The 25,621-nt window shown below is 40.2% G+C and overlaps 1 protein-coding gene across 1 annotated transcript in view; it reads right to left on the minus strand.

The window, feature by feature from the left end:
* Positions 1–25,621, minus strand: part of Veph1 (ventricular zone expressed PH domain containing 1) — a 205,482-nt gene that overhangs the window by 105,760 nt on the left and 74,101 nt on the right. The window contains exon 6 of the mRNA XM_051198959.1: positions 14,841–15,061. Within this exon, the coding sequence (XP_051054916.1) occupies positions 14,841–15,061 (221 nt within the window). The remainder of the gene's footprint in view (positions 1–14,840; positions 15,062–25,621) is intronic.

A 25,621-nucleotide genomic window follows, 5' to 3' on the forward strand; every position in this document is an offset into this window, starting at 1 on the left:
AAAATAATACTCATGTTTGATGATCTTGGCTTTCGATCCCATGGCCAGGATATACCCTCCTGCAGAGTTAAGTTTGTAAGGGAGGAAGGAAAACCCAATGGGCTAAATCCACACCGGAATTCTAAATTCTGGGGATGTTATTTATTTATATATTTATTTATTTATTTTTCACTCCAGCAATTTTTTGGGTCATCATCAGTCAACAAAGGATGACAGACGTGGTCCCTTGGCCCATCGCCTCAATGTCTGTTTGGGAACTTCAGTGCCTAAAGGTCGATGGAGTATGAACGTGATGAGGTACAGCCGGGTCCTGGGAGCATCTGCTTTTTTGCTATTCTATGGGCAGAAGTGAAGCCATGCAAAGGTCCAGTTATGTGGGGATTAGAATGCAGTCAAGTCCACTGTATAGTTTCACCAAAAAGAAATGCTGCCACAGCTGATCTCTTTTATCAAAAGACAGAAACATGGAATGATCATGACTTTATGTGGGAAAGGCCTAGGGATGTGCCTCCAATTTCCCACTTCTTAATTAATCATGTGCTGAGTCTTTTTCTGACTCTAAGGCCCATTTTATTAAATAAAAATGGGATCAATGACTCTGTGTCACTAAGCAGCTAAAATTGTTGTATAAAATGGTGGATTGAACAGCAGTGTAGCCCTTACAGTATTGGCTTGAAAACTTCTAGTGGCTAAAAACCTAGGTGCTACTGTCCATGTTGAACTTTGACACTGACAGGTGGCCTGAGCCAGTGGCACTACACTTTGAAGGTGAAGTCTTCTCAAAGGCAGGGAAGACTGTGAAATTTCTCCTTTGTGGCAGCATCCTAAAGCATCTACATGGGAGGAGAGCAAGACTCATGGGGTGTGAGCATGCAAGTACTGGCATAAAGGCATAGTGGATTTGTAAAACCTCTGAACTTCAAGGAGTTCTGAAGGCCTGGATGGCAACACACAATTTTAATCCCATCACTAAGGAGGCTGAGGCAAGAGTTAGAAACCAGTATCCGAGACTAGCAAATTCTAAGCCAACCTGGACTAGAGACTGGGAGTGAAGGGAGAGTATTAATTCTGAAAATTGTAGACATTGAGAATCCCTTGCAATCAGAAGAAAAATATTAAGCTCCAATACAATGTTCTCCTTAATACAGACACCCAGTTTTTCATACATTCTCAGCCCTTTTGTCAATCAGGGAGAAATAGGAAAGTAAGGGATCCAGGAAAAAGTGCAAGAGCCTTGTACATACTCTTTCAAGTGGGAGGCACAGACCAGCACTCCAAGTCCTTGACACTCATGGGAATTTGGGTAACCTCCTGAGACCCATAAAATCAGAATGGTCATCGACCAATCCAATCACACATTTCCCCCAAACAACCCCATGTTATCTACCACACATTCAGATTGGAGCAGCACAGATCCATCACAGAAAGAACAGAATTGAAAATGGCCCTGGACAGGAGCTGTGAGTTCTAATTAAGGCCTGATGTAAGACAGTCTGCACATCATTTGGAGCTGATAAGCTTTACTGTCCGATCCATTTGTGGTCTCTGTGAATTCCAGGACAAAGCTACCTTTTTAGCTTTCACTATCCAAAGACACTGGTACATGTGCACCCTAAACCCACAGTCAAGATTCTGGAGTTGAAAGTGGGCATATGGGGAGCTGTGACCCCAAGAACAGGTGACCCCAGTCTGTCACATGGCTGTCTGGATGTGGCACAGATGTGAAGCTGAAAAGGAATGCAGAACATCGACGTCACAGCAGTACTCTGAATCAGGATGGAACTATGGAGAAAAGGTACTCAAAGTCTTCTACATTGTTATGCCTGGGAAGTCAATGGGCTGGCAGTGAGCTGCAACTGTGAAGACATCATCAGTGTCCACTATGTGACACTAGAAAAGCAAGAAAAATGTGTTTACTACTTCCTCCAAAATATGCCTGAGTCATCACATGTGGCTCATTTTGAACAGGAGGAAGCACAATGTTTACTTATAGTTACTGTGGTCAAATATAGACAAGAGGTAACCAAAGGAAGAAAGTTTATTTCAGCTTGAAGTTCATGGGGAGAATGTCCACCATGGCTGTGAAGGCATGTTGGCAGGAGCTGAGGGCAGCTGGGCACTTGCGTACCCAGGAAGCAGGGAGTTACCAGCAATTAGGGTCTGACTAGAGAGCCTTGAGACATGCCCGCAGAGAAGCACACTTCCTCCAGTGAGGCTCCACCTCCTGAAGGTTCCATAGACCTCTCAAACAGCGCCACCAGCAGGACAAGATGGTAAACACATGAGTCTTAGGGATTCAAAGCACAGCAAATACATTTACCCAGCATTGGAGGAGTGTCATTAGTTGAAAGCATGTCATTGACCGGGCTGAGGTGAGAACTCCACACACTCTCAGGCTCAATTTTTAGCTCAGTTAGAATTCAGCACTTACCTATGGAAAAGTCTAGCTAATATGTGCTTCCAGCTTAAAAGAAAAAAGGTTTACTTTCACCTTATGATAAGTGTTATTAAGAACTGGTTTTTGTCACAGTTGTAACCTGCCTCCCATGGCTGAGAGAGAGAGAGAGAGAGAGAGAGAGAGAGAGAGAGAGAGAGAGAGAGAGAGAGAGAGAGAGAGCTTCTATCAGTAAGTCGTTATTTTCTTGGGGTCCCAGAGGAAAGCGTAGAGAGTGAATTGTTGGATACTAAGGACCACCCTCACACTGGTGTAAGCAGCCTCACTGATATTTTACCACAGTGCTTTCCAAACTCCTTATGGCAAACAACTGTTTACTGTTTTTATTCTCACAAACCAACCACTGATGTTTTTGTAAGTTAGTATAATACAGTACCGGAGAAAAGTAACAGATAAACAACGCTCACTCTCAGTGTCTATTGGCCATGAACGTGGTTGCTGCAGCGATGCCATGTTGCTGCAAATGCTCCAAGTTCTGTTTTCACTCCCTGCAATAACTGTGCTATGGTCTGATAAGAAAGGGTTTGCAAGTGAGTGCTTATCTGCTGGCCTTTCTCCCAGCAGCTCTGAGTATTTTGAAATCACTAGTGCTCACATTCTGTGCCTCACCTGGCACAGAATGTGAGCACAAGTAGTTAACATGTACTGTGGGTTTTTTATCCATAGGCAATCGATGTTCTAAATGCAGGATACCTGTGACCTTTTATCTTCAGTTTTGCTTTATGAGGGTTCAGTTACCTGTTGTATCAAATGGAAAATTCCAGAAATAAACAGGTCAATAAATGTTAAATTGGGCATCCTTCTGAGTATTATGATGACTTTTTATACCATCTTGTTCTGTTTCAGCCAGAACAAGTATCATCTTTTGTTCAGAATATCCATGACTACATAGTATATACTATACTACTCCATTCATTACCATATCACTTTGTGCACTATTAAAATGCTTGTATTTAAGTAACTCTCTTTTTCTTAATAGGGGCTCTAAAACACAAGAATAATTATTTTATCAATTTGAATTAGCCAGAGATGTGTTATTTGTGGTCACTTCCTTTAGTGAAAAGGCAAAGAAAGTACAGTAAGATATTCTGAAAGGGTGAAAGAAACCCTAAAATACTATATTGTCATAATTGTCCGATTTTTAATAGTTACTTAGCATTATTAATCACTTACCATGGTTAATTACTAAAATAAATTTCATTATAGCTATACCTGCATTAGGAAACTCAGAGTATGTATAGGACTTGGCACTATCTTGGATTTTAGGCTAGGTAGGAGTAAGGCTAAGGGTGAGGGTGCTATACCTTGCACCAATAGCGGAGAAATCCCCTGCACAGGAATTTCTTCTTACACAAATGAGTGAGGGAGAGTCTACCAGTGGTTCCATTAAAGAGGTAGCAGCTCAGAGATAGGAAGAGACTTCCTGAAGGTTACGTAGCCAACTCAACACTGAACAGAAGAATGTGCTTTCAAAGCTAACTCATTTAATTTCCCCTGCCTTCCACACACACCACCTTTCTGAAGGTGTTTGGTTTAGGCCACGTTTTAATCTATCTCAGGAATAAGTGATACGTATTATGAGACTGGTGATGGTGTGGTAACTAAGAATGATGGAATTCTAGTATTTTTAAGCCATATGCTCCAGGAGCCAGATACCAGAACAGAATGCTATGTAGTTACTGAGAAACTGTCACACGGATTGGGAAGGTACGTGTTTGTGTTATTTTAGCACCAATTGAAAAGATGTTCAAGAGTCAGAAAACACAGCACAAACGATAACTTTAAAATTCCAACGTGATGGATGGAGCTGAGGAACAAGGACCATTTCCTGGAGTGAAACATCAAGCAGGTAGGTAATAAGGGTCTGCTGAGGCCCTGCAGAACGGTCGTCACTTCAGATGTGTAGGAGAAGGTCAAGTCTCCATTACATCTCTCACAAGTGCCCTTTCCCTTCTCTAGGCTGAAACCTGGGTGTTTTCTGCTTTGTTTGAAACAGAATAGTCAGGCCATAGGTGTAAGGATTCAGCCACTATGCTGGCCTGCCCATTACCTGGCAGAATGTACTCAGGCAGTACTCTGGTCAGCCCAGGATTCCATGAGTACTAGTCTGCACATGGGTGTAAAGGACCCCTTTGAAAGACAGACTCCGGCCCAACAATAGACGCTCCACAAAACTTATGCTTTCGTGTGTCCCATGATTTGAACATGTGGTCCTGGGTCTTCTGGCAAAGCTGCAGCTGTGTTACTCACACTTTAGGCAGAGCCACCACCATTCCCATCCCCCCCCGCCCCCCCCGCCCCCCCCCGTCCCCCCCCCCCCGTCCACACCCTGCAGAGCCAACCCTGTTGGAGTCTCACAGTCATTGGCATTTGCTCCATTGTCTTCAAAGCTGATGATGCTGTCTACCACCTATGTCTCTTGCTAATAAATGAATTCCTGAAATACCTTTTCAGACCTTCCCTTAGCCCTAAGTACTGGATAAGGAAGGACTACCAATGAAGTAAATGAACAACAGATGGGACATAAATGGTACCACATGTTGGTTTCAACTTTGGGAAGAAGCAGGGCAAAACTTAAAGTGATTATTTCATGGGTATAGAGGGGTCACAGCAACCACACAACTATAACTACCACAGAAGGCCATTAGGATTTTTCTTTTGATACAGGGTACCTCTAGCTGGAAAAGATGCACTCTGTTCTCACTGAAACTCTAGTTCCATCTTTAGTTGTTACCTTAGTGAGATAGAAGCACCTTCAACTTTTCCTTGGCAGAGGCAATACTGTCCAGAATGTCACATGGTTTTAATTATGTCCTGAAACTACTTGTGGCAATTCCTTAAGTCAACAATTAGTCTCAAAAAGTCAGTTTTCCCTTTTGTGTAAACATGTCTTGCCTTTTAAAATAATGAGAGTTCTTTCTTTCTTTCTTTCTTTCTTTCTTTCTTCCTTCCTTCCTTCCTTCCTTCCTTCCTTCCTTCCTTCCTTCCTTCTTTCCTTCCCTCCTCCTCCTTCTAAATAAGCACCTTAGAGAATATATTTCTTCTGAACAATAGTCCTCTAGTCTGCAGTCAAGTAGAACACACAGAGATACCTAGTGATTCTGGAACTGGAGAGGCATGCATGCTATAGAAGTTTAGAGGAAAGTGGGATCATGGGAAAGAATGGCTGGCAAGACCTCACAGAGAAGTGGTACCAAACTGCAATTGTAGGGAATGGCAGTCTCTCATGGGAAGAGAGGTAATGTGGGATAATGTTCTTGTTCACTGTAAAGATTTGCAACTCATATTACTTTAATAAAATGAGGATTGGCCAGTAGCCAGGCAGGAAGTGTAGGAGGGGCTGCCAGACTAGGAGAATTCTGGGAAAAGGAAAGGCAGAGACAACAGTAGCCAGCCAGACACAGAGGAAACAAGATGAGAATACATTACTGAGAAAAGGTACCAAGTTTGTTAGTAATAAGCCTGATCAATAGACCAACTGGTTTATAATTAATACAAGCCTCTGTGTGTTAATTTGGGATTGAACAGTGGTAGGACCCAGAGGGCCAGAAAGCTCCATCTACAGACAGGAATGAAGAGAGTATTCTAGCATGTGATGGAAAAAATAAGCAGAATTGGTCTGAATTTTGGTAGGCATATGCAGAAGTCACCTGAGACAATTCCTTTAAGTTATATAAGTGCTGATTATGGTTTAACTCATATCCACACTAAAATCTGAGATGAGACCAAAGGAAGAAACAGGTGAACTTTCATGAATTACCTTCTGGTATTTATGCAGAAATTACTGAAGGTCAACAAGGGAAGTGGAGGATAAATAGAGGCTTGAACTTTGTGTTAGGTTATCAATTTATTTTTATTTTTTGCTTATGTGTATGGGTATGAGCCCAATGTGAGTTTACATGTACCATATACATATATGTACCATATACATACATGGATACCAGAAGAAGGTTGTGTGCTGCCATGTAGCTTCTGGAAACAGAACTCAGGTCCTCTGAAAGAGCAATAAACACTCTTAACCACCTATCTCTGGTTCCTTTTTCTTCTAGGGGAATTTATTACATTATGCTTTAATATGAAGCCTCTACAATTCTGATGCACATTAAGATGTTTTTGTGTGAAGATTAAATAATATGGGACTGGAGAGAGGACTTAGCAGTTAAAAGCACTGACTGCTCTTTCAGAGGACCCAATCTATATATTGGCTCATCACCACCTATAATTACAGTTCCAGGGGATCCAATGCCTTCTTCTGGCCTCCATGGCATTCATGCGCCCACAATAGACAGATATACATTCAAGTAAAACTCTCATACACACAAAATAAAACAAGGGAAAAAAGACTAAATAAAATAATATTACTAGGGGTTGGTTTAAACTTGATCACATCTATTAGGTACATTCTTGGCAAAGATGTAGATGAGTGGTCCTCTGTTCTGGAGTCAGTGAAGGACCTTCATTTTCAAGTTGTTTCTCCATGTCTTGGGGGAAGATGTATTACAGCAAGAATAGGTTCTGGTGTAGCTCCCATTATGTCAAGATACGAACTCTGCTTGCCACCATTTATAAACCCTATCTTCACAAGCCACGTTAATTTGCTGTATGTTAGGGTAGCATATAAACTCAAGTTCCTGGTGTCCATTGTAGCCCATCTTGTTATTACCACCCTAAGGAGGATCTGGGTCTATATTCATTTGCATTTCATCTCTTTTCATTTTCCCTTCATTCTTCCTACAGGCTATGGTCTTATTTCGTTTATTTCATCTATTGTGTCATCTCTTTCATCTATGTTAGGTGTTTTTCTAGGTGACAAAATACCTGGCGATATGAACTTCAACAAGGAAGGGTTCATTTTGGCTCACAGTTAGAGATTGCAGTCTACCATAGGGGAAGAATCATATCAGCAGGCACTTGGGACAGTTTCTCATATTCTCTTCACAATTAAGAAGCCGAGAGATCAATGGTGGGCTCAGTTAATTTTCTCCTTTTTCACTCTGTCTAGTCACCGAATGTTAATGCCTACTTTCAGGATATATCTTTAGTCCTCCATTAAACATATTTGGAAATACCCAAACAGACAAACTGATCAGTATATTTTTATGGCAATTCTAAACTCATTCAAGTGGACCATGAAGATTAGCTATCCCAACTCTTCTCCTTGTCAGGTTCACTCAAACACATCACTTTAAATCATAACACCCCTCTCAAAATCTCATGTTCAAAATGTGTTCAGTCTATTTTTAAAACTCTCCAAAAATTATCAGTTTTAACATAGGCAAGAGCCCAAAGTTTGAAGTCTCTTTTAAGGTTCAGGGCAATGTTTTAACTTGCCCTCTTAAAAAATAAAAGAGTGACATACTTCCAATACATAATGACACAATATTTACATTCCCCAGATAACAGCAGGATAGAAGGCGACATCAGACTACAGTAAGACCAAAACCCATAAGGGCAAACATTAGATGCTGTGCCTCCATATTGGGGATTATGATGGAATTGTCTGGGTAGCCACGTCTCATCAGCTGTTTCCTGTGGAACGTACAACCTCTCTCTTAGGCTAGCTCTATTATTTCACATGTGCAGCTTTCCTTAATAGACATTTCACCATTGTGGCATCTCAACATTCTGTGGTCTCTATTGCGACTTAGAGCTCACTTTCCCACTTTCATTCTCAGGGCTTCCTTGCGGAGAATAGAGCCCTTGTCACACACTGTCTGACTTCAGCCACTTTCTGAAAATTTGAAAAGTGTCATTGTGACCCACTTCTCTCTTGTAATCTTCACACCTGCAAAGCACATGGATACCACATGGATAATGCTGCCAGGTTATGTTGCCAGTTTAAAATATAGCCTGACTCTCTTAGACCAGAGCTATAATAGCCTTTGTGTGTCTTCAACGCTGACCCCAAGCTGAGTGGTGGTGGCACACACCTTTAATTGGGAGGCAGAGGCAGGCAGATCTTTCAGTTTGAGGCCAGCCTGGTCTAAAAAAGCTGACTCTAGGAAACTATTTCCTTAGGTGACCATTTGGAGATCCAAGTTCAGACTCTCCCCTTCCAAATGTATTTATCCTTCAAAGCCAAGGACGTTCAGTGAGTGAGGGCTTGCTCTTGGCATCTTTTCTATTTTCCAGAACAAAGTTCAGGGCTTCTCTCGCCATGCTAAACTCTTTAGCAAGTATAACTCCATTCTTTGTACCTTCCTTATTTGCAACATTAAAATACTTTCATGCTTCTTTTCTTGACAAAATGTATGTTTTCCCAAATTTTTCACCTTCACTTGTTGCTTTCTCTCACTGTAGACAAGAGTAGTGAGCAGTAGTCATGATTCAAAAATAAGACTGAATGTTCTCCTGTTTTGAACTTTTCTTCACCCTCCCAAAAAAGAATCACTCATTTCTTTTGCATTTAGCTCCAGTTATGTTGTCATGAAGAGAATAGAATGAAGCCAGAATATTTGCTAAGATACTCCATGAATTGCCTCTAGCCCAGTCCTGTAACCTCTAACATTTCATGATCCTGGTCTCCATTATCTGCACTCCTCATGGCATTCTAACCTCCCAAATTCCCACCAGAATGTCCCACTAAGCTCTGCCTTTATAATTCTTAGGCTTTTCTGGCCCATAGCTTTAAACTCTTCCACATTCCTTCTACAAACCAATTCTATAAGCCTATGGACTGCAGTAAGTTTTATCAGAGCAACAGCTTCACTCCAGGGTACCAAGTTTTGGTATTAGTTCCTTATCTCATTGATGTCACAAATATAAATAACAAAAACAACTGGAGACAGGAAGGGTTTGTTTTGGCTGAGAAAAAGTCCTTTGTGGTGGGAGTGTCACAGCAGAGGGATTTGAGGCAGGTAGTCATGCTGCATTACAGATGAATGTGTTGAATGCTTGGTTCTTAGATCAATCTCTCCTTTTCAGTCTAGAACTCCAACTCTCAAGATGGTACATCCATCATTCAAGGAGGGTCTTCTCTTCATTAAACCTTTTTTTTTTCCTTTTTAAAAACAACCTCATAGATTTGTCCAGAAGCATGTTTACACTGTGATTTAAAACCCAGTCAAGCTGGCACAAAAGATTAATCATCATGCTATCTGCCCTACATTAGTTTTATACCTACCCAACTGGTTTTGGCAATAGTTTTCTTTTCATTCTCATTTTAAACTTTAAGGCATGCTTCGTTAAGATCAAAGAGAGACACAACTGCCATCATCACCACTAAAGCCAACAGGAGAGCAAGTAGGTATTTAACTAAGCAAGAGGTTTAGGGAATCATTTGGTCATGAACTTTTCGTACAAACAACTTTTTCCCTTTTATGACTCCAACGGCTTTGGATAAATTCTAGGCTCCAAAAGTCACGTCTAAGGGAACAGTTAGTTCAGCACCACAAATTCTGGACTAGAGACAGTGTTCTTATTATCTCTCCTGCTCCTCTCCTCATTCTCATTATCCTCATCCCTTTCATCTGTTTTCTTACTTACCTCCCTATTCCTCTTTCCATAATTTTCATTTCTCAAAGTATCCATGTACAGCTGGGGTCTGTGTTGGGCCTCCTGCTAAGAACACCTGTAACAAACTGTCCCTTCTGCTGATGCTGAATCAGAGATGCCTCTCTGGTACTATACACACTTGGTGAAGGTGCCTGCTAGTTCTTGATTTCCTAAACTGAATGTGAGGGTTGGGAGAAAAAAATTGGCAGCAGCACAAGGTTTGCAAAGGTGCAATGGCAAAATATTAATTCAAGATCAAGCATGTCACAACTCTGAGGTGCCTCTGGCAATGCTTATTAAGGCTGCATGCACAACTTCACAGTAGCTTTGGTTTTGAACATATAACATATGCACTTGCACTGTGCATTCATCACACCACACACCACCAGCAAATGCTGCTTGAAGCATCACAACTCAGGTTCAAGACTCTGGTATGTTTTCTTCCTATGTGCAAAAGTTTTCTGTTCTTACCATGATGGGGAAACCCACAGAATCCACTGACCCAAGCTAGGGAGAGATCACTGACTGAGGTCTGACAAAAGGGGAACCTGCATAAGACTGAACTAGACTCCCTTAACATAGGTGACAATGGTGTGACTGGGACAATATATGAGGCCACTGGCAGTGGGTCCAATATCTAATTCTAATGCACAAACTGACTCAGTGGAGCCCATTCTATATGGAGAGGTACCTTGCCCACCCTAGACACAGGGATTTGGGGGGTGGAGAGGTGTTGGTCCTGCCTCAAGGAGATGATGGGACAGATTTAGTAGTCTTCCTAGGGGAGGCCTTACCCTCTCCAAGGAGCAGATGGGAGATGGGGGAGGAAGTGGGGGGTAGGAGGAGAGGAAGGAGGGGAAACTGGGATTGGAATGTAAAAAAAAATAAATTAATAAAAAAATTTAAAAAGTATTCTGTTCTTACACAAACAATGGCTTAATCATGGAAACAGAGACTTTCAGTGTCTTCCTGCCGTCATCTCTCAGCACACAACTACCAAATTACTGTCTTTGAATTGTAGCATGTTAGAATGTTTAGTTTTAGAAATTGCTGTTTTAAAGCCCAATATATTCTGACTTGGTGGTATTGGGACAGAATTCCCAACAGTATCTGAAATGTCCCTATATGCACTTCTCTTTTTTGTACTGTGTGTTCAAGTGAAGTGGCATCTCAACATTGATGATTGTAAATTGAAAATAATGATCAACTCTAGAAAACATTAGCGATGGTTTATTTCTGCAGCATTAAATATCCTGCTGAAACTTAATTCTTTCTGTAAAAATTAACAAAACCACCTCTCTCATTAATATGCAAATCAGCTTTAAATGCCAATAAAAGATAAAATTATATGTAACAAAGATTTGCTTTATATAAATTTCTTTGTGATTTATTATCACTTTGGTTTGCATATTCATTTTTATACATCCATTTTTATACACACACACACAGGATCACAAAAACTGCTTGGCCATCAAGAAGTTGCAAGTAGAAACGTTCGAGAAGCTGTGTTCTACTGTATCAGCCAGTAAACTCAATATTTCTGGGGAACTGTTCAGCACCCAGCCACACAGTCAGTCACCAAGAGCATGACCTTCCCTTCCCCAGTTAGGCAAACAGTCCAATAGTTAAGGGCTGAAAAGTATAGGTCTCTTTTCCCAATTCCTTAGTCACCTAGTCAATGGAGAGTTGCCATTGTGCCTCCCTTTTTGCCTCCCAGAATTGATTTCAAAATTTAAATGCTGTGCTTGCTTCTGTCATTTAGATTTTGTTGGCTTTTATTTCAATACAAACACATTTTAGAGACAGTGGAATAGGGAAAATGCAAATAGGCTCACCTGCTGCCCTTTACAAAATTCCCCCAATTTATTCAGAATCTTTTTGGCAAGAGGAAGGCTCATCTGCTTCGGTTTTTTTCATTCTCTCTGGGATGCTAATTGTTTTTCTTTTGATAGTCTTGTTGTTTTGGCCTGAAGTCTAAAATCTGGCCCGCTGAGCTGTGTGTCACATTTGTAAATTAGCTGACATCTGCTTTGAATTTTATCATCTTTAATTTTCTTTCAGGATCGCTTCACTTGTTCATTTTCTCTCTAATTGTAAGAATCAGGTTTTTGTCTTGGCTTTACACAAAAGTGTAGACCTTTCTGCTTTGGGGGCATGGACTCAAATGAGTGGAATCACATGGTTCCAAGGAAGACTATTCAAGGAAAAGATGCTGGGAGAGAAGCCTTAGCAACCATCCCAGAGAGGATGAGCCCTGAACACAAAAGGCTAGCTGTCCACACCACACTTCTGAGGTTCCCACTGAATAATTACAATCTGTTAGAAGGAGATTGACAGTGTGGTTGAACTGGGAGAAATATTTTGAATTAAGACAGGCTGAGGTGGTGGACATATGTGGGCTGAATGCTGACTTTTTATTTAAATTTAAAACAAGCTTGTTTTACATGTCAATCCCAGTTCCTGCACCCTCCAGTCCTCTACTGTTTCCCCCACCAACCTCCATCCCATCCCCTTTCTGCTTCCCAGGGAGGCTGAGGCCTTCCATAGGGAGTCTTCAAAGTCTGTCAAATCATTTGGAGGGGTCCAGACCCTTCCCCAAGTGTCTAGACTGAGGGAGTATCCCTTTATGTGGAATGGGCTCCCAAAGTCCATTCTTACCCTAGGGATAAATACTGACCCACTACCAGAGGTCCCATAGATTTCCCAGTCCTCCTAACTAACACCCATATTCAGGGACTCCTGATTGTCCTATGCTGGTTTCCCAGCTATCAGACTGGAGTCCATGAGCTGCCCCTTGTTCAGGTCAGAATGGCTGACTTTTTATTTATTTAGTTTTTCCATGCTGGAGAGTGAAACCAGGGCCTTAGGTGCAAGGCAAACTGCTCTACTATTGAGCTTCATGGCTCCCTCTCTCCCTATTATCTCTTCTTTCCTTCCTTCTTTCCTTCCTTCCTTCCTTCCTTCCTTCCTTCCTTCCTTCCTTCTTTCCTTTTCCTCCCGCTCCCATCACTTCCTTCTTTTTCTTTTTACCTCAGAAAAATAGTACAGGAAATATTATTGTAAGCAGGACTAGGATTATTTATCAAAGGTTAATTTCATTGTTAACTTATTGAGTGCCAGAGACTTGCAACTTTTTTCCACTTTATAAAACGCTTTCACACACATACAAGGTCAGAGATGTTTGTTAGCATCATGTCCCCTAGCTAGGGCATGTGCTTGAGCTTTTCCTCTGGCAATGTGTCTGTCCATCATGGCTGGAAGAGATCACAAGTAGGTTGGCTGTGCACACAATATAAAAATTTCCTCAATACCAGCAGCAGAGATTCTATACTGTTGTTCAAATTCTAATTGGTCTTAATAATAAAAACCAGGAGTTAGATATAGGGGTTAATGCTGAAAGACCAAGGAAGCAGAACATCTAGCCACCTCTACTGAATGCTCAGACCAAAGGGGCAAGCCTGTCCCTATGAATCCTCAGACTGAATGCAATGAGCTCCTGTCTCCTCCATTGTTTTAGTCCTCTCTCTGCCCAGCCATATCACTCCTGCCTCTGCCTCCCTAGTGCTACAATTAAAGGTAATGGACACCACTTCTTGGCTCTGTTTCTCTTTAAGATTGGCTCAATCTTGTGTAGCTCAGGAGGGCCTTGAACTCACAGAGCTCTGCTTGCCTCTGCCTCCCGAGTGCTGGAATTAAAGGTGTGTGCCACCTCTGCCTGGCCTCTGTGGCTATAGCTCCACACTCTGATTTTCAGGCAAGCTTTATTTGTTAAAGCAAAAACAAAATATCACCACACTAAACCATATTTCTGAAACTATATTATGAAACAGTGGTTTGGGGATTCATAAATTATTTGGATGCTACTATGATAAACCTATTGCTAAGCAAGTCAGAGGTGTGCTGTTTTTGAATATTGTATGTATATAGCAGTGGTTCTTAACGGGGGGGGGCACTTTTTGTCTTCTAGAAGACATTTAGAAATGTGACAGCCAAGTTCATTGTCATAACCGAGAGAGGAGACTGGTGCTAGCATCTATAAGTAGAGACTTGGGTTTCTGATAAATATTTTATAATGCACAGGATAGCCCCACAAGAGCAGACAGGACTAGCTGTATGTACTGAGTTCACTCGCACTCTTCAGTTAGTCACTATTTCCATCTAAGCCAACTTTTGCCCACCCATCCACAACAATCACCAATAATTTCCCCATGGTAAGTACCCATTGACATGTACTGTCTTTCCCTTGCTTGATCTGGCTCTTGTCATTTTGCCGGAACAATCTCTGTATTGAGATTAGAGTGGCCTTGAAATGGGTTTGGACTTTACCCCACCATGTACCAAATCCCACAGTGATTACTACAGGACAAAATGAAGACTTCTTAGGAAGGTATGCCAAGTCTCCCATGTCTTATCCTTGCCTCTACTCCATCATCATCCCAAATTTGCTGTTCTTGTAACATATACTTCACTTAAACAAAAGGATGCCCATTTCAAAAAGGACATACATGCCACCAAAAAGACAGCCTGGTGCTATCTGGTTACTTCCCAAGACTTGTTCTGAAATGTCTTAGTCTACATGCTTCTTGATCCCAATTTTACCCCCTCCTTCTTCCAATGGTAGATTCTACTATCTCACTGTTCTCCAAGTTCTTTGAACCCATCTTCCTCTAGCATCTAATTTTTTTCTCTATTTAAATATTTAGTCTGCTAGACAGTGACCTCTATCCCCCTGCTTAGATTCCTGGTACAGAATAGCAAGTATCAAATGCTTATTGAATAAACAAAGAGTTCTACTTGGCATTGTCATTTGTACTTCACTCAATTTTTTTTTTTTGGTTATCATATTTTGTACTTCTTTTAGAAGTTTGCTCTATTTGGTTTCTATAGATACCTGCCATTCCCAGCCTTTCCGTTTTCCAGTTGTCGGGAAAGCAGCTTGGCAATGTTGGTGAAACTGTTGCTCATTCGGAAGATGTCCCTGCTGTGAGGTCCCAGGATGGAAGAGAAGGTATCAGTGATGCTCTTAATTTCCAGCAGTAGAATATGGTGAAATGAATGCTCCATGTTAGCCAGCTGGCTCACCAGATATCTTAGGCAGCTCCTGGCTCTTTCCTGCCAACAACAATGAACAACAGAAGTCTGTATGACAATATACTATCAAAATTTCATGAACTAGAGTCCTTCAAAGAAATACGGGTAGTATTAATAATGTGAGCACTTTTGAAGACATCACATTTGTGTGAATTCATGATATGTTATGTATTACAGAGGTATTGTCTATCCCCAAGTTAGAATAAAAAGACAGAAGTGGGGGTTCTTCATCACGTGCCAGGCACATCTTAGAAATTAGGAACACATCACAAAAGGAAAAGGATGGAAACCTACTGTCATGATGAAGCAGACAGAGTGAACAAAATACCCATGTAAAATACATAGTGTGCTAGATGGAGAAATGTGACGCAGAATAAAAATGAATCAGGAAGAAGAGACCCTGGGAAATTAATATTAAACAGTGCACCCGGCACATCTCAGAGAGAAGGTAATATTCAAATTCAATGAAATTTTTATAATTAAAACCCAACATGCTCAGAAATCTTAGTACAATTAGAGTTAAATTCATCCTGCTTGATACAGGGTGGCAAGGATATCTAGGAGCTGGGCTGAATGGGATGTGACATTTTATTTAGTTTGTCTCACTGACAGTGTAACTTCAAACTCCATGTACACTCCTCAGCTTCAGAGTCAGATTGTGCTTTAGCCTTCTAAAAAGTCATTCCACAAATATTTAAGTATCCCCATGGCTCTATGGAGAGGACATCCTGGGCTGCAGATGTAGATACTGTGCTATAGCAATTTCATAGCATGTGTGAGGCCCTGTAGTGACCCAGGGATTCTCCCCCCCACTCCTTTCTCATCTTAAAAAACTAGAACATTCTTTTCTAAGAAGCATTTGTCTTCTTGATGGTTAAGGTGACTGTGTGGATGCTTGCTGAAATCAGCCTCTTTCTGAATGAGTCTCTGGCAGCCAAACTGAGATGAAGCAAAAATTAATCACATTTTGGGAACAAGAAAAATCTTAACTGCTTGGGACCCAGCATATAAATCAACGCCAACCTCACATCGTTTATTCTGAAACCTTGGAGCACATCCAGGTTCCTCACAGGGGTAACAGATGTGATCCTGGATGTGAAAGTGTGATGTTAGGGCAAGAATGGGGTTATGGAATTTTGATGTCTTTCTCAGCTCCAAAGTATTTTGTCTCTGAGGCTTAGTGACTGCATCTGGTGCTCTCAGTCTTCCCTCAGTGGGACAGGGGCAGCGTCACTTGCATGTCATAATGTGGGCTGGTGACTGTTGACAAAGACAAAGACTGTTGACAAATTCTCAAGGGCAGTTAGTCCAAGTGTTAAGGCTATCCCACATGCTCTTTAGTACACATGGGACCCTCCAGATGATACTGTGAGGTAAGTGATGGATGGCTATCATTTTATGGGGAAGAAACTGAGGACAGACTAATATGCTCCATGCCACATAGTCTCCCTGTCTTTGACTACTGTGCCCTCACTGGGTATGGCACCAATCCTTCCCTTTGTGGTCTCTTGTTTCTCATCACAATTACAGTACTTTTTTGCTTAATTACATTTGATTTACCTAATAAGCATCACAAATACTCTGTAAATAAAAATAGGCCAGCAATTTTCAAACCTTTTTGTTTGTAGGGCCCCTTACCTCTTTTAAAAACACTTGAAGGCCCCTAAGAGTATTTGTTTGTCTGGACTATATGTATTTGCCATTTAGAAACTAAACTGATGAATTAGAATCACCACATCACTTAAAAATAATAAACTATATGTATGTTAGATACAAATGTTTATGAAATAAGATCTCATTCTCCAAAACAGAAGTTTTACAAATCTCTATAGTGTTTATTCATATGGGAAAAAGGAGTATTCTCATATCTGTTCTTCACTTGCTGCATTATATATGGCCCCATATAGATTATATAGTTGGAAAATTAGGATTATTTTCAAAATAGGTTTGATAGTTATGCACATTCTTCATGGATAGTACATGAAGCTCAATAAGTGGCAGTAACAATATTAATATTTTTGTACTGTTACATTAAAATCCATCCTGTAGTTTTAATGGGTCTTTTACCCATGCATGATATTGTAACATTAAGCGCTGACTATTTGGCAAAACACTGGTTCACTGAATTAGGCATATCTTCCAAATAGATGCATTTTATTCTATAAGACCAGAAAATATTATATTTCACAAAGCAGGAAAGTGTTCACAAGTTCCTACCCTTAGCTAAGTAAGATTCTCTTGACAATTGATGGCTTTCAGCAAGGAAGAGAGTCTGTTTTATTTCAGAATATTGCCCCTACTCCAGTGGATTTCCCAATACCCATGAATATATGGACCAAATGACCCAACAAGTTATTGAAAGAAGAAAGAAGGCATACATAATGTTGGTGGTGTGCAAGCATGAGGGGTAGAGCTGGGAGAAGTTACAGAGAGGAGCAGGGAGAAATATGAAAAAAAAATCATTGAATGGCATGTAAGAATTATCAATTAATAAAAATATGTTTTAAAAGGAGAAACCAATTAACAATATCAACAACAACCCCCACAAATCTCAACTATTCTTATAAACATCATTTTTATCAGGAAAGTCCTTGCACTAGGGAAACCACCATGCTTAGAGTGGTGGGTATAGATTTTCAAAATTCTAATTTCCACTTCAACCTCTGATTTTATTACTGACAACTGATAGAGCTGGCAGTCTGTGTCCACGTGTTCCATATCTGTGGATTCAACTAACTGCAGATTAAAATACTCAAGGGGAAAAATGGGCATCTGTATTGCACATGTGCAGACCATTCTTGTCATTATTCCCTAAACAATTTAGAATGAAGATGGTCTGCAGAGCACTTACACTGTGTTAGGCATGCTAAGTAATTTAGAGATGACATGACACACGTGAGAGGATGAGCACATTAAGTGATGTTTTCTGTGAAGGAATCAAATACTCTTGCTTCTTGATACCCACAGTCTATTAATTCCTGCCACACATACAATTTTTTTGTTGTAACAAAATGTTGGACAAGAAGCAACTCAATGGAAGGTTTTATTTGAACTTACAGTTTAAGGGAGTACAGCCCATATATATGAATGGTGTTTTCCAGATTAAAGGTGGATTTTCCCACCTCAAAATACCTGGATTAAGGGTGCATCTTCCCACATCAAAAGATCTGGATTAGAAACGGGTCTTCCTACTTCAAATGATTGAACTAAGTAAAACAGCCCTCACAGATATGCCCAGTCATTTGAGCTTTAGTTAATTCCAGATGTAGTCAACTGACAGCCAAGAATATTTATCACAGTATGCTCCTTGTCAATTGACACACAATTGTATCTCTTTATGTCATGCTTAATTTCCAAATGAAAACAATAACTGAGTTCTTATTATGCCTATCATGTTATAACTGCTCCTCATACAACTGCAAATGCATTATAATTTAGAATTGGTAGTAGTGTCCATTGAGGGACATTCTTTCAGTATCTCAAACTAAAATATGACAACTACTGATATTCTCTTAATCTATTTTAAATTACATTGTAAAGAAATAGAGGAAAGAAAACACAAATATCTGTGTAAAGACATTGTTAACAAGTATGACAGAACACTCAAGTCAATCATAATCCTTGTTTCTACAACTGGCCATATGGTCTCAGCTGGCATTTATAACCACACTTCTCTGTACCTGTAACCCAACGTTGGACACCTACATCCACATAAAGCCATAAAAATCTTGAAAAAGGTTCTAAACACACAAAAAACAGAGGCAAATGCAGCTTCCTGGTTTCATGACTCTCATTCTAGCCACAATACTGAGATATGTTTCTCAGCACCTGTCTGTGGGAGGAGCCAGCTGCCAGCCACCACACACTACCATGATGCACTAAACTAAGCTACACCAGCAGCAACTCACATAACAGTTTAAGATTCATCTCATACAATCAAAAAACAATACAGATGCTCACTAAAGGCAGATACAAGCAGGAAAAAAAAACTTTAAATGGGTTACAATATGCTTAAAAATATGCATAGGCTTAGGAGAGAAAAGAAAAAGGGTAGAAATGGTCATAGATTAGAAAATAGTTTAAAAAAAAAAAAACCAAAAAGTTCTTAAAAAGAAATGGAATAAAATATCATAAGCCACATAAAGGTGGGAATACATAGTCTGTATTCTATGTTATTGTGTTGTCTTTATATTTTATGATTGCTAATGAGGGAATGACAGCTTCTAAGACACACCAGTTATAAAAAGTGAAATAAACCACCCTATATATTTTAAAAATTTCTTGACTTCAAGATGGAAGTTAAACATAAATTACTTTGGGGAAGAGGTTATGCTCTTATTTCCACAGGAGATGAGAGGCTGTAGACTAATGTCAGGTTGACATGAATCAGGTTTGATGGAAGAAGACCCCCTGAAAATCCTGACTATAGAAGTAAGTAAATAAAAGAAGAACTACAAGACACATGATGCATATTTTACCTGCTCAAACATAAACAAAAAATCATCTTTGGCTGACTTGTGTACAATGCACAGTCTATACTTATAATAATGCAGATAAATATGTTACCTTTAAAAGTTTATGTATTTTCAGAACAGGGAGGCAGACACCAATAAAAATGGATGGTGGTCCAGTATCCAGAGTAGCTTCAAGGCTTCTGGTTGAGATGATCCAGCCTCACAAAATACACCTACCAAGACTTAACAATTATCCTTATTTTCTCAAGATTCCCCCCAAAGATGCCAGTGACCCCAGACAACAGAAAGCACTCTAGAAAAAAATGGCTATGTTTCCAAATGATGGTTTATGGATTGTTTATCATTAAAGGGGGACTGGTTAAAAGCTATTGGTCATAATAATAATAATAATAATAATAATAATAATAACAACAACAACAAAGCTAAACAAAAGAGTAAAATTCAAAGATCTTTTTCTAAAGGGAAAAAAAGGGGGGATATGGCATAGAAATGATGAGATACAAGGGTAGATTCTTGAATCTATTTTAATCCAAAAACCAACTATTAATCTCAAAGTATTTTTACATTGGTATGGATTTTTACATTGGTATGGATTATTGATACAAATTAAAAGTTAATTTTGTTATACTGTATGTATGTTTCTACTCTTGTTTAGGGTATTGTTTATGAAGGCCAGTTAAAAACATAATATACAATTAAGAAATATAGATTAGTAGTCATCTATAATAGTCAAACTTATATTAGGTATGTTTTCAGGTCATACACAGATATCTTCAAACACAACAAAGATCTAAAGAATATGGCACTTAATATGTTTAATAACCTAAGGCTTTTCATGACAGTGAGGCACATCTGCTTCTGACAGCACCCATTTGCTTCAAAAAGAGATGATGGGCACTGACCAAACTACATATGGAGTTTTTTTTTTTTAATGGAGAAAGCTAGCCATTTGGACAAAGAAACTGCCCTTGTCTCTATTACTGACAGTATACTGTCCAAACTGGACCAGTATGACACACACAAAAAAAGCAACTGCCAAACTTTGCCAAGACAAGGTATGATAAACTCCTTCAAAACTCCTTGCTTCTCAGAAACATCTATCTGATATACCAGATGCCTCCAAACTGCAGAAGAACTTTGTGTGACTGTCCAGGCAGTCAGATGTCCTTGTTGTTAAGTAACATGACACCTTTCTTGGGTCTTAGAGGGAGTTAAAGACTAAGTAATTAAGCTTCAATTATGATAAAAAGTAAATTAGGTATAAAATTTTAGCTCACACAGATAAGATATATACTAGAGTATTTTCTATAATTTTGTCAAATACAAATGGACTAGATATTGTAACTTAATAACTGTTTTTTATGTATAGTTTTTTTATGTTAAAATTAAAATCTTTTTTAAATTAGACAAAAGGGGGAAATGTTATGAAATAATATTTTGGAACACCATGAAGATGTGTATTTTCCAAGGTGCCTTCTGATTGGTTTATTTATAAAAGAACTCACTTGCTGATAGCTAGGCAGAAGGTATAAGTGGGACAGCCAGACAAAGTACACTGGGAGGAAGAAGGGTGGAGTCTGGGGGATTGTGAGAGTTAGCTAGTAACCAGCCTGAGCTATCAACTGAGCATTTTAGTTAATATTAAGTCTCTGTGTGTTTATTGGGGAGCCAATAGTCTCGACAAAAAACTCCATGTACAACTACCATTCTGTATTTCCTCCATCTTCAGTAGGTCTTGGCTCTCTTTCTGGAGGAGTGAACTATACCTTCATTCCTGAAGGATCTGTGCCCTTTCATCCTGTCTGGATTACACTACTGTAGTTCCCCATTGACTTTAATCAGAGGATATGGTACCACCATGAGATGCCCCAAGGATCTCATACACTGCAGACATAATCTTCTTACTTTTATTGTGGAGAAGTAATCCAATGTCCCCCTAATAATCTGGATTCAATCTCTCCTCCTAACACTGTTTTATTTTCTTAGCCTGTTGACTTAAAGGCATCAAAAACCCAAAGTGACCAGGGGGAAGTCTGAACTTTCAGTTCAGTGGAATGTTTGTTGTGGCTCCTGGAAGGAGCATTCCCACCTCTAGAACCACAACTTCTAGGCCAGCAGAACTTAAGGTAGGGGGACAGGAAGTAAAAAAATTCCTAGTAGGTCAATAGGTTTCTGGGCTCATGAATTCTGGCGATGAGAGAAACCATACCGTACATTGGATGATGATTAAAAGCATATACTGCTTTCTGAAAAACTCTATCCAGCCTGTCAGGCTGCTGCTACCTAACTGGCCATGCCATCTTTCTATCAGGCCAGCTGCTGATAGAAACAGCAATAGATTCCATGGTCATGGTTTCACTCTTGCACCTCTCTGGCTGTGAAGTGAATTCCTTGGTCAGAAGTAATATTGTGCAGAATGCCATCACAGTAGATAAGGCATTCTGTAAGTCTACTGGTGGTGGTTTTGGCAGAAGCATTACATACAGGAAAAGTAAACCCATAACCAGAATAAGTATCTACTGAAGTAAAATAAAGCATTGTCTTATTCATAGAAAAAGTGGTCCCAAGTAGTCAACCTACCACCAGGTTGCTGGCTGGTCACTCCCAGGAATGGTACCAGATGTGGGACTCAGTGTTGGTTTCTGCTTTTGGCAGATTTAGCACTCAGCAGCAGCCGTGGCCAGGTCAGCCTTGGCGAGTGCAAGTCCATGTTGAACCCATATATAACCCCCATTTCCACCATCATGGCTACTTTGATCGTGGGCCCACTGAGCAATTTCAGGGATATCTGGGGAAAGGGGTAAGTATTGTTTTAGTTCATGTTTCTATTGCTGTGAAGACATCCTGACCACAGCAACTTTTATAAAGGAAAACACTTAATTGGTGGCTTACAGTTCAGAGGTTTAATTTGTTATTATCATTGCATGGCACTATGCAGGCAGATGTGGTGCAGGTGAAGGGGAGCTGAGAGTTTTTACATCTTGACTCAAAGGCAACAGGAAGTAGTCTGAGATACTGGGTGGTATCTTGAACATATATGAGACTCCCAAAGCCTGCCTCCACAGTGACACAGTCCAACAAGACCACATTTATTCCACAAGGCCACATCTCCTAATAATGCTACTCCCTTTGTGGGGGGCATTTTCTTTCAAACCACACAACTGTCCACCAAAGAGGTCATCCTATCTACTTGGTTATGGGACTCTCCCTTAGCTGCAGGCAGCTTTAGATGAGCATATACATAGAACACAAATAACTTCTCCAGATGTCTTTTTGTTTTGTTTTTCAAGACAGGGTTTCTCTGTGGCTTTGGAGGCTGTCCTGGAACTAGCTCTTGTAGACCATACTTGCCTTGAACTCACAGAGATCCACCTGCCCCTGTCTGCTGGAATTAAAGGCATGTGTCACCACCACCTAGTTCCCAGGTGTCTTTCTAATCAGTTTTCCTACCATGCTCTTCCAATTCCCCAAGTATCTATTGACTACAGTCCATGAATAAGTGAACAAACATGCATCTGGCCACTTCTCCTTCAAAAAAAAAATGTATCACTATGTATACAGCCTGAAGTTCTGCCCATTGTTACCTTTTCCCTTCACTAGTGTCTTTGAGGGTGGTTATTCTAGAAAAGGGTTGTAATGCTGCAGCTGTCCACTTCTGGGTGGTGCCTGCATGATGTGCAATTATCAGTAAACAAGCCCCTAGTCTTCACTTCCTCAGTCAACTGCTCATAGAGAATACTTAATTAGGCTCTAGGTGCATGTTTGGCAGCACCTAGTAACAGGAGTAAAAACCATAGGCATTTGTGCAAATTCTTCATGTAACATGCTTGTAACTTCAGGACCTTCTGAGCCCAATCACATATGTACCACTTCCACTTGATAATAGATTGTTGCTGAGAACATCCTACTTTATGACTTGGTGGGTCAGATAACACCCAGCTCATGTTGGGCAGCTCGGGTCACATTGTCAAATGTTCAGTTTTCACGAAGGCCCAATAGCAGGCCAAGAGTGAAAGGGAGAGTAGTTGTCTGCAGATGATGGTAGAGCTCCAAAATCCCAAAGGTTTCTTTTGTAATTCACCTATGGGGTCCCAGCAAAGGCTTCAAACAGCCTCCCTATCTGCCACTGACACCTGAAGTAACATTATGTCTGCTGAACCATAGGTTCCAAGTGGTAGAGCAGCTTCCACAACAACCTGAATTTGTTGAAGAGCCTTCTCCTGTTCTAGGCTCCACTCAAAGCTAGCATATAGCTTGGTATATAGGCTGGAGTAACAAACCCAAGTGAGGGATGTGCTGTCTCTGGAATCCAGATAGGCCCACTAAATGCTGTGCTTCTTTCTTGTGGTGAGATGGGCCAGGTGCAATAACTTATCCTTCACCTTTGAAGGATTAGCTCTGCATGTGCCATATTACTTGGATTCATAAGAATTTCACTAAGATAGAAGGTTCTTGAATTTTGGTTGGGTTTATTTTCTGTCTTCTGATGTACAGATGTGATACCAACAAGTCCGAAGTGGTTGCTGCCCCATGCTCACTTGGTTCAGTCAGAATAATGCCATTAATATAATGCACCAATGTGATATTTTGTAGAAGAGATTGGTGATCAAGATCCCTTCAAAATTATGACACAAGGCAGGGGAGTTAATATATATTTGGGGTAAAAATGTAAAGGTATATTGCTGGCCTTGCTAACTGAAAGCAAAATGCTTCTGGTGGTCCTTATAAACATATAATGAGAAAAAGGCATTTGCTAAATCAATATCATGTACCAGGATTCATTAATTTGCTTAAGTAAGCATACCACATCTGGTACAACAGCTGCAATAGGAGTCACTACTTGATTGAGTTTTCAATAGTCAACTGTCATTCTCCACTATCCACCTCCTTCTGCCTTGGTCAGATAGGAAATTTTAAAGTTTCATCCCTTAATCTTTTAAGTCCTCGAAGGTGTCATCAGTTTCTGCAGTTCCTCCAGGAATATGATCCTGTTTTTGAGGCAACTATAAAGGCCTCCATTTAGCCTTTCCAAACATTATAGCCCCCCACTTCACAGGCCAGGGAACCAATGTGAGAATCCTGATAACTTCTACATATATCTATCCCAATTACACAATCTGGAACTGGGGAAATAACAATGGGATGAGTTCAGGTACCTATTGGACCTTCTGTGAGTTGGAGGTCAACCAAAAACTCCATGAGTCACCTGACCTCCATAAGACACTACTTTAACTGAAGGGCCACAATATTTCTTGGGATCTCCTGGAATCAATGTCATTTAAATGAGCATCCAATATACCCCAGAAAGTCTAATTTTTTTCCTTTCCCTCAGTGTATATTACCCTTGTAAAAGGCTGTAGGTTCCTCTGGCACAGGACTGGGGAAAGGCAGCAGTAAAAGTTTAGGTATTTTATCAAGGTCCTTCCTCAAAGGAATCTGGCTGACTCTTCATTCAAGGGGTTCTGAATCTGTGAACTTGTTCAAGCCTGGAAATTGCTTTGTGGGCCAGGGATCTATTTTGCCAAGACCTAATGTAGCTCTTTGAGAATTTTCCCACATATAGAGATCAAACAAAAATTCAGTAGGCTTCTTATCTGTTTCATGTCTGGTAACACCATGATTGATCAGCCAGTACCAAAGGTCCATATGAATCATGTCACCACAAAATTCACTTTGCCTGATTATACATCAGGCCATTAAGAATATTGCTTTGTCTAGTCTGCCCATTATGATAACTACAATCACCTTTTCTTTATCAATTCAGTGCTGCCACCTGGCCCCTGCTACTTTGGGGCCCAATTAAACCCCTTGCATTTAATTCATCCAACTGAGCAGCAGTGTCACCAGCCCTAAGGTGTGGTACAAGGAAAAAGGTGACAAAACTCTTCAGCTGTGCTGGTACCTCTATCACTAATTTTCATCTTATAGAATTAGTGAAGGGCATGTCTTCTTGGCCTTCCCATTGAGGAGGATTGGGATTTACACAGCATTCCCACTCTAGCATTTTAAGTTTCCTGAGCCTTAAAATCCCTTCATCAACACTAAGCCAAGGAAAATCAGGCATCTCTGACCTCTTTTCAGTAGGTCATCTTTTGACAAATGCTTC

The sequence above is a fragment of the Phodopus roborovskii genome, unplaced genomic scaffold (assembly GCF_943737965.1).
Source record: "Phodopus roborovskii unplaced genomic scaffold, PHOROB, whole genome shotgun sequence".
NCBI lineage: Eukaryota > Metazoa > Chordata > Mammalia > Rodentia > Cricetidae > Phodopus > Phodopus roborovskii.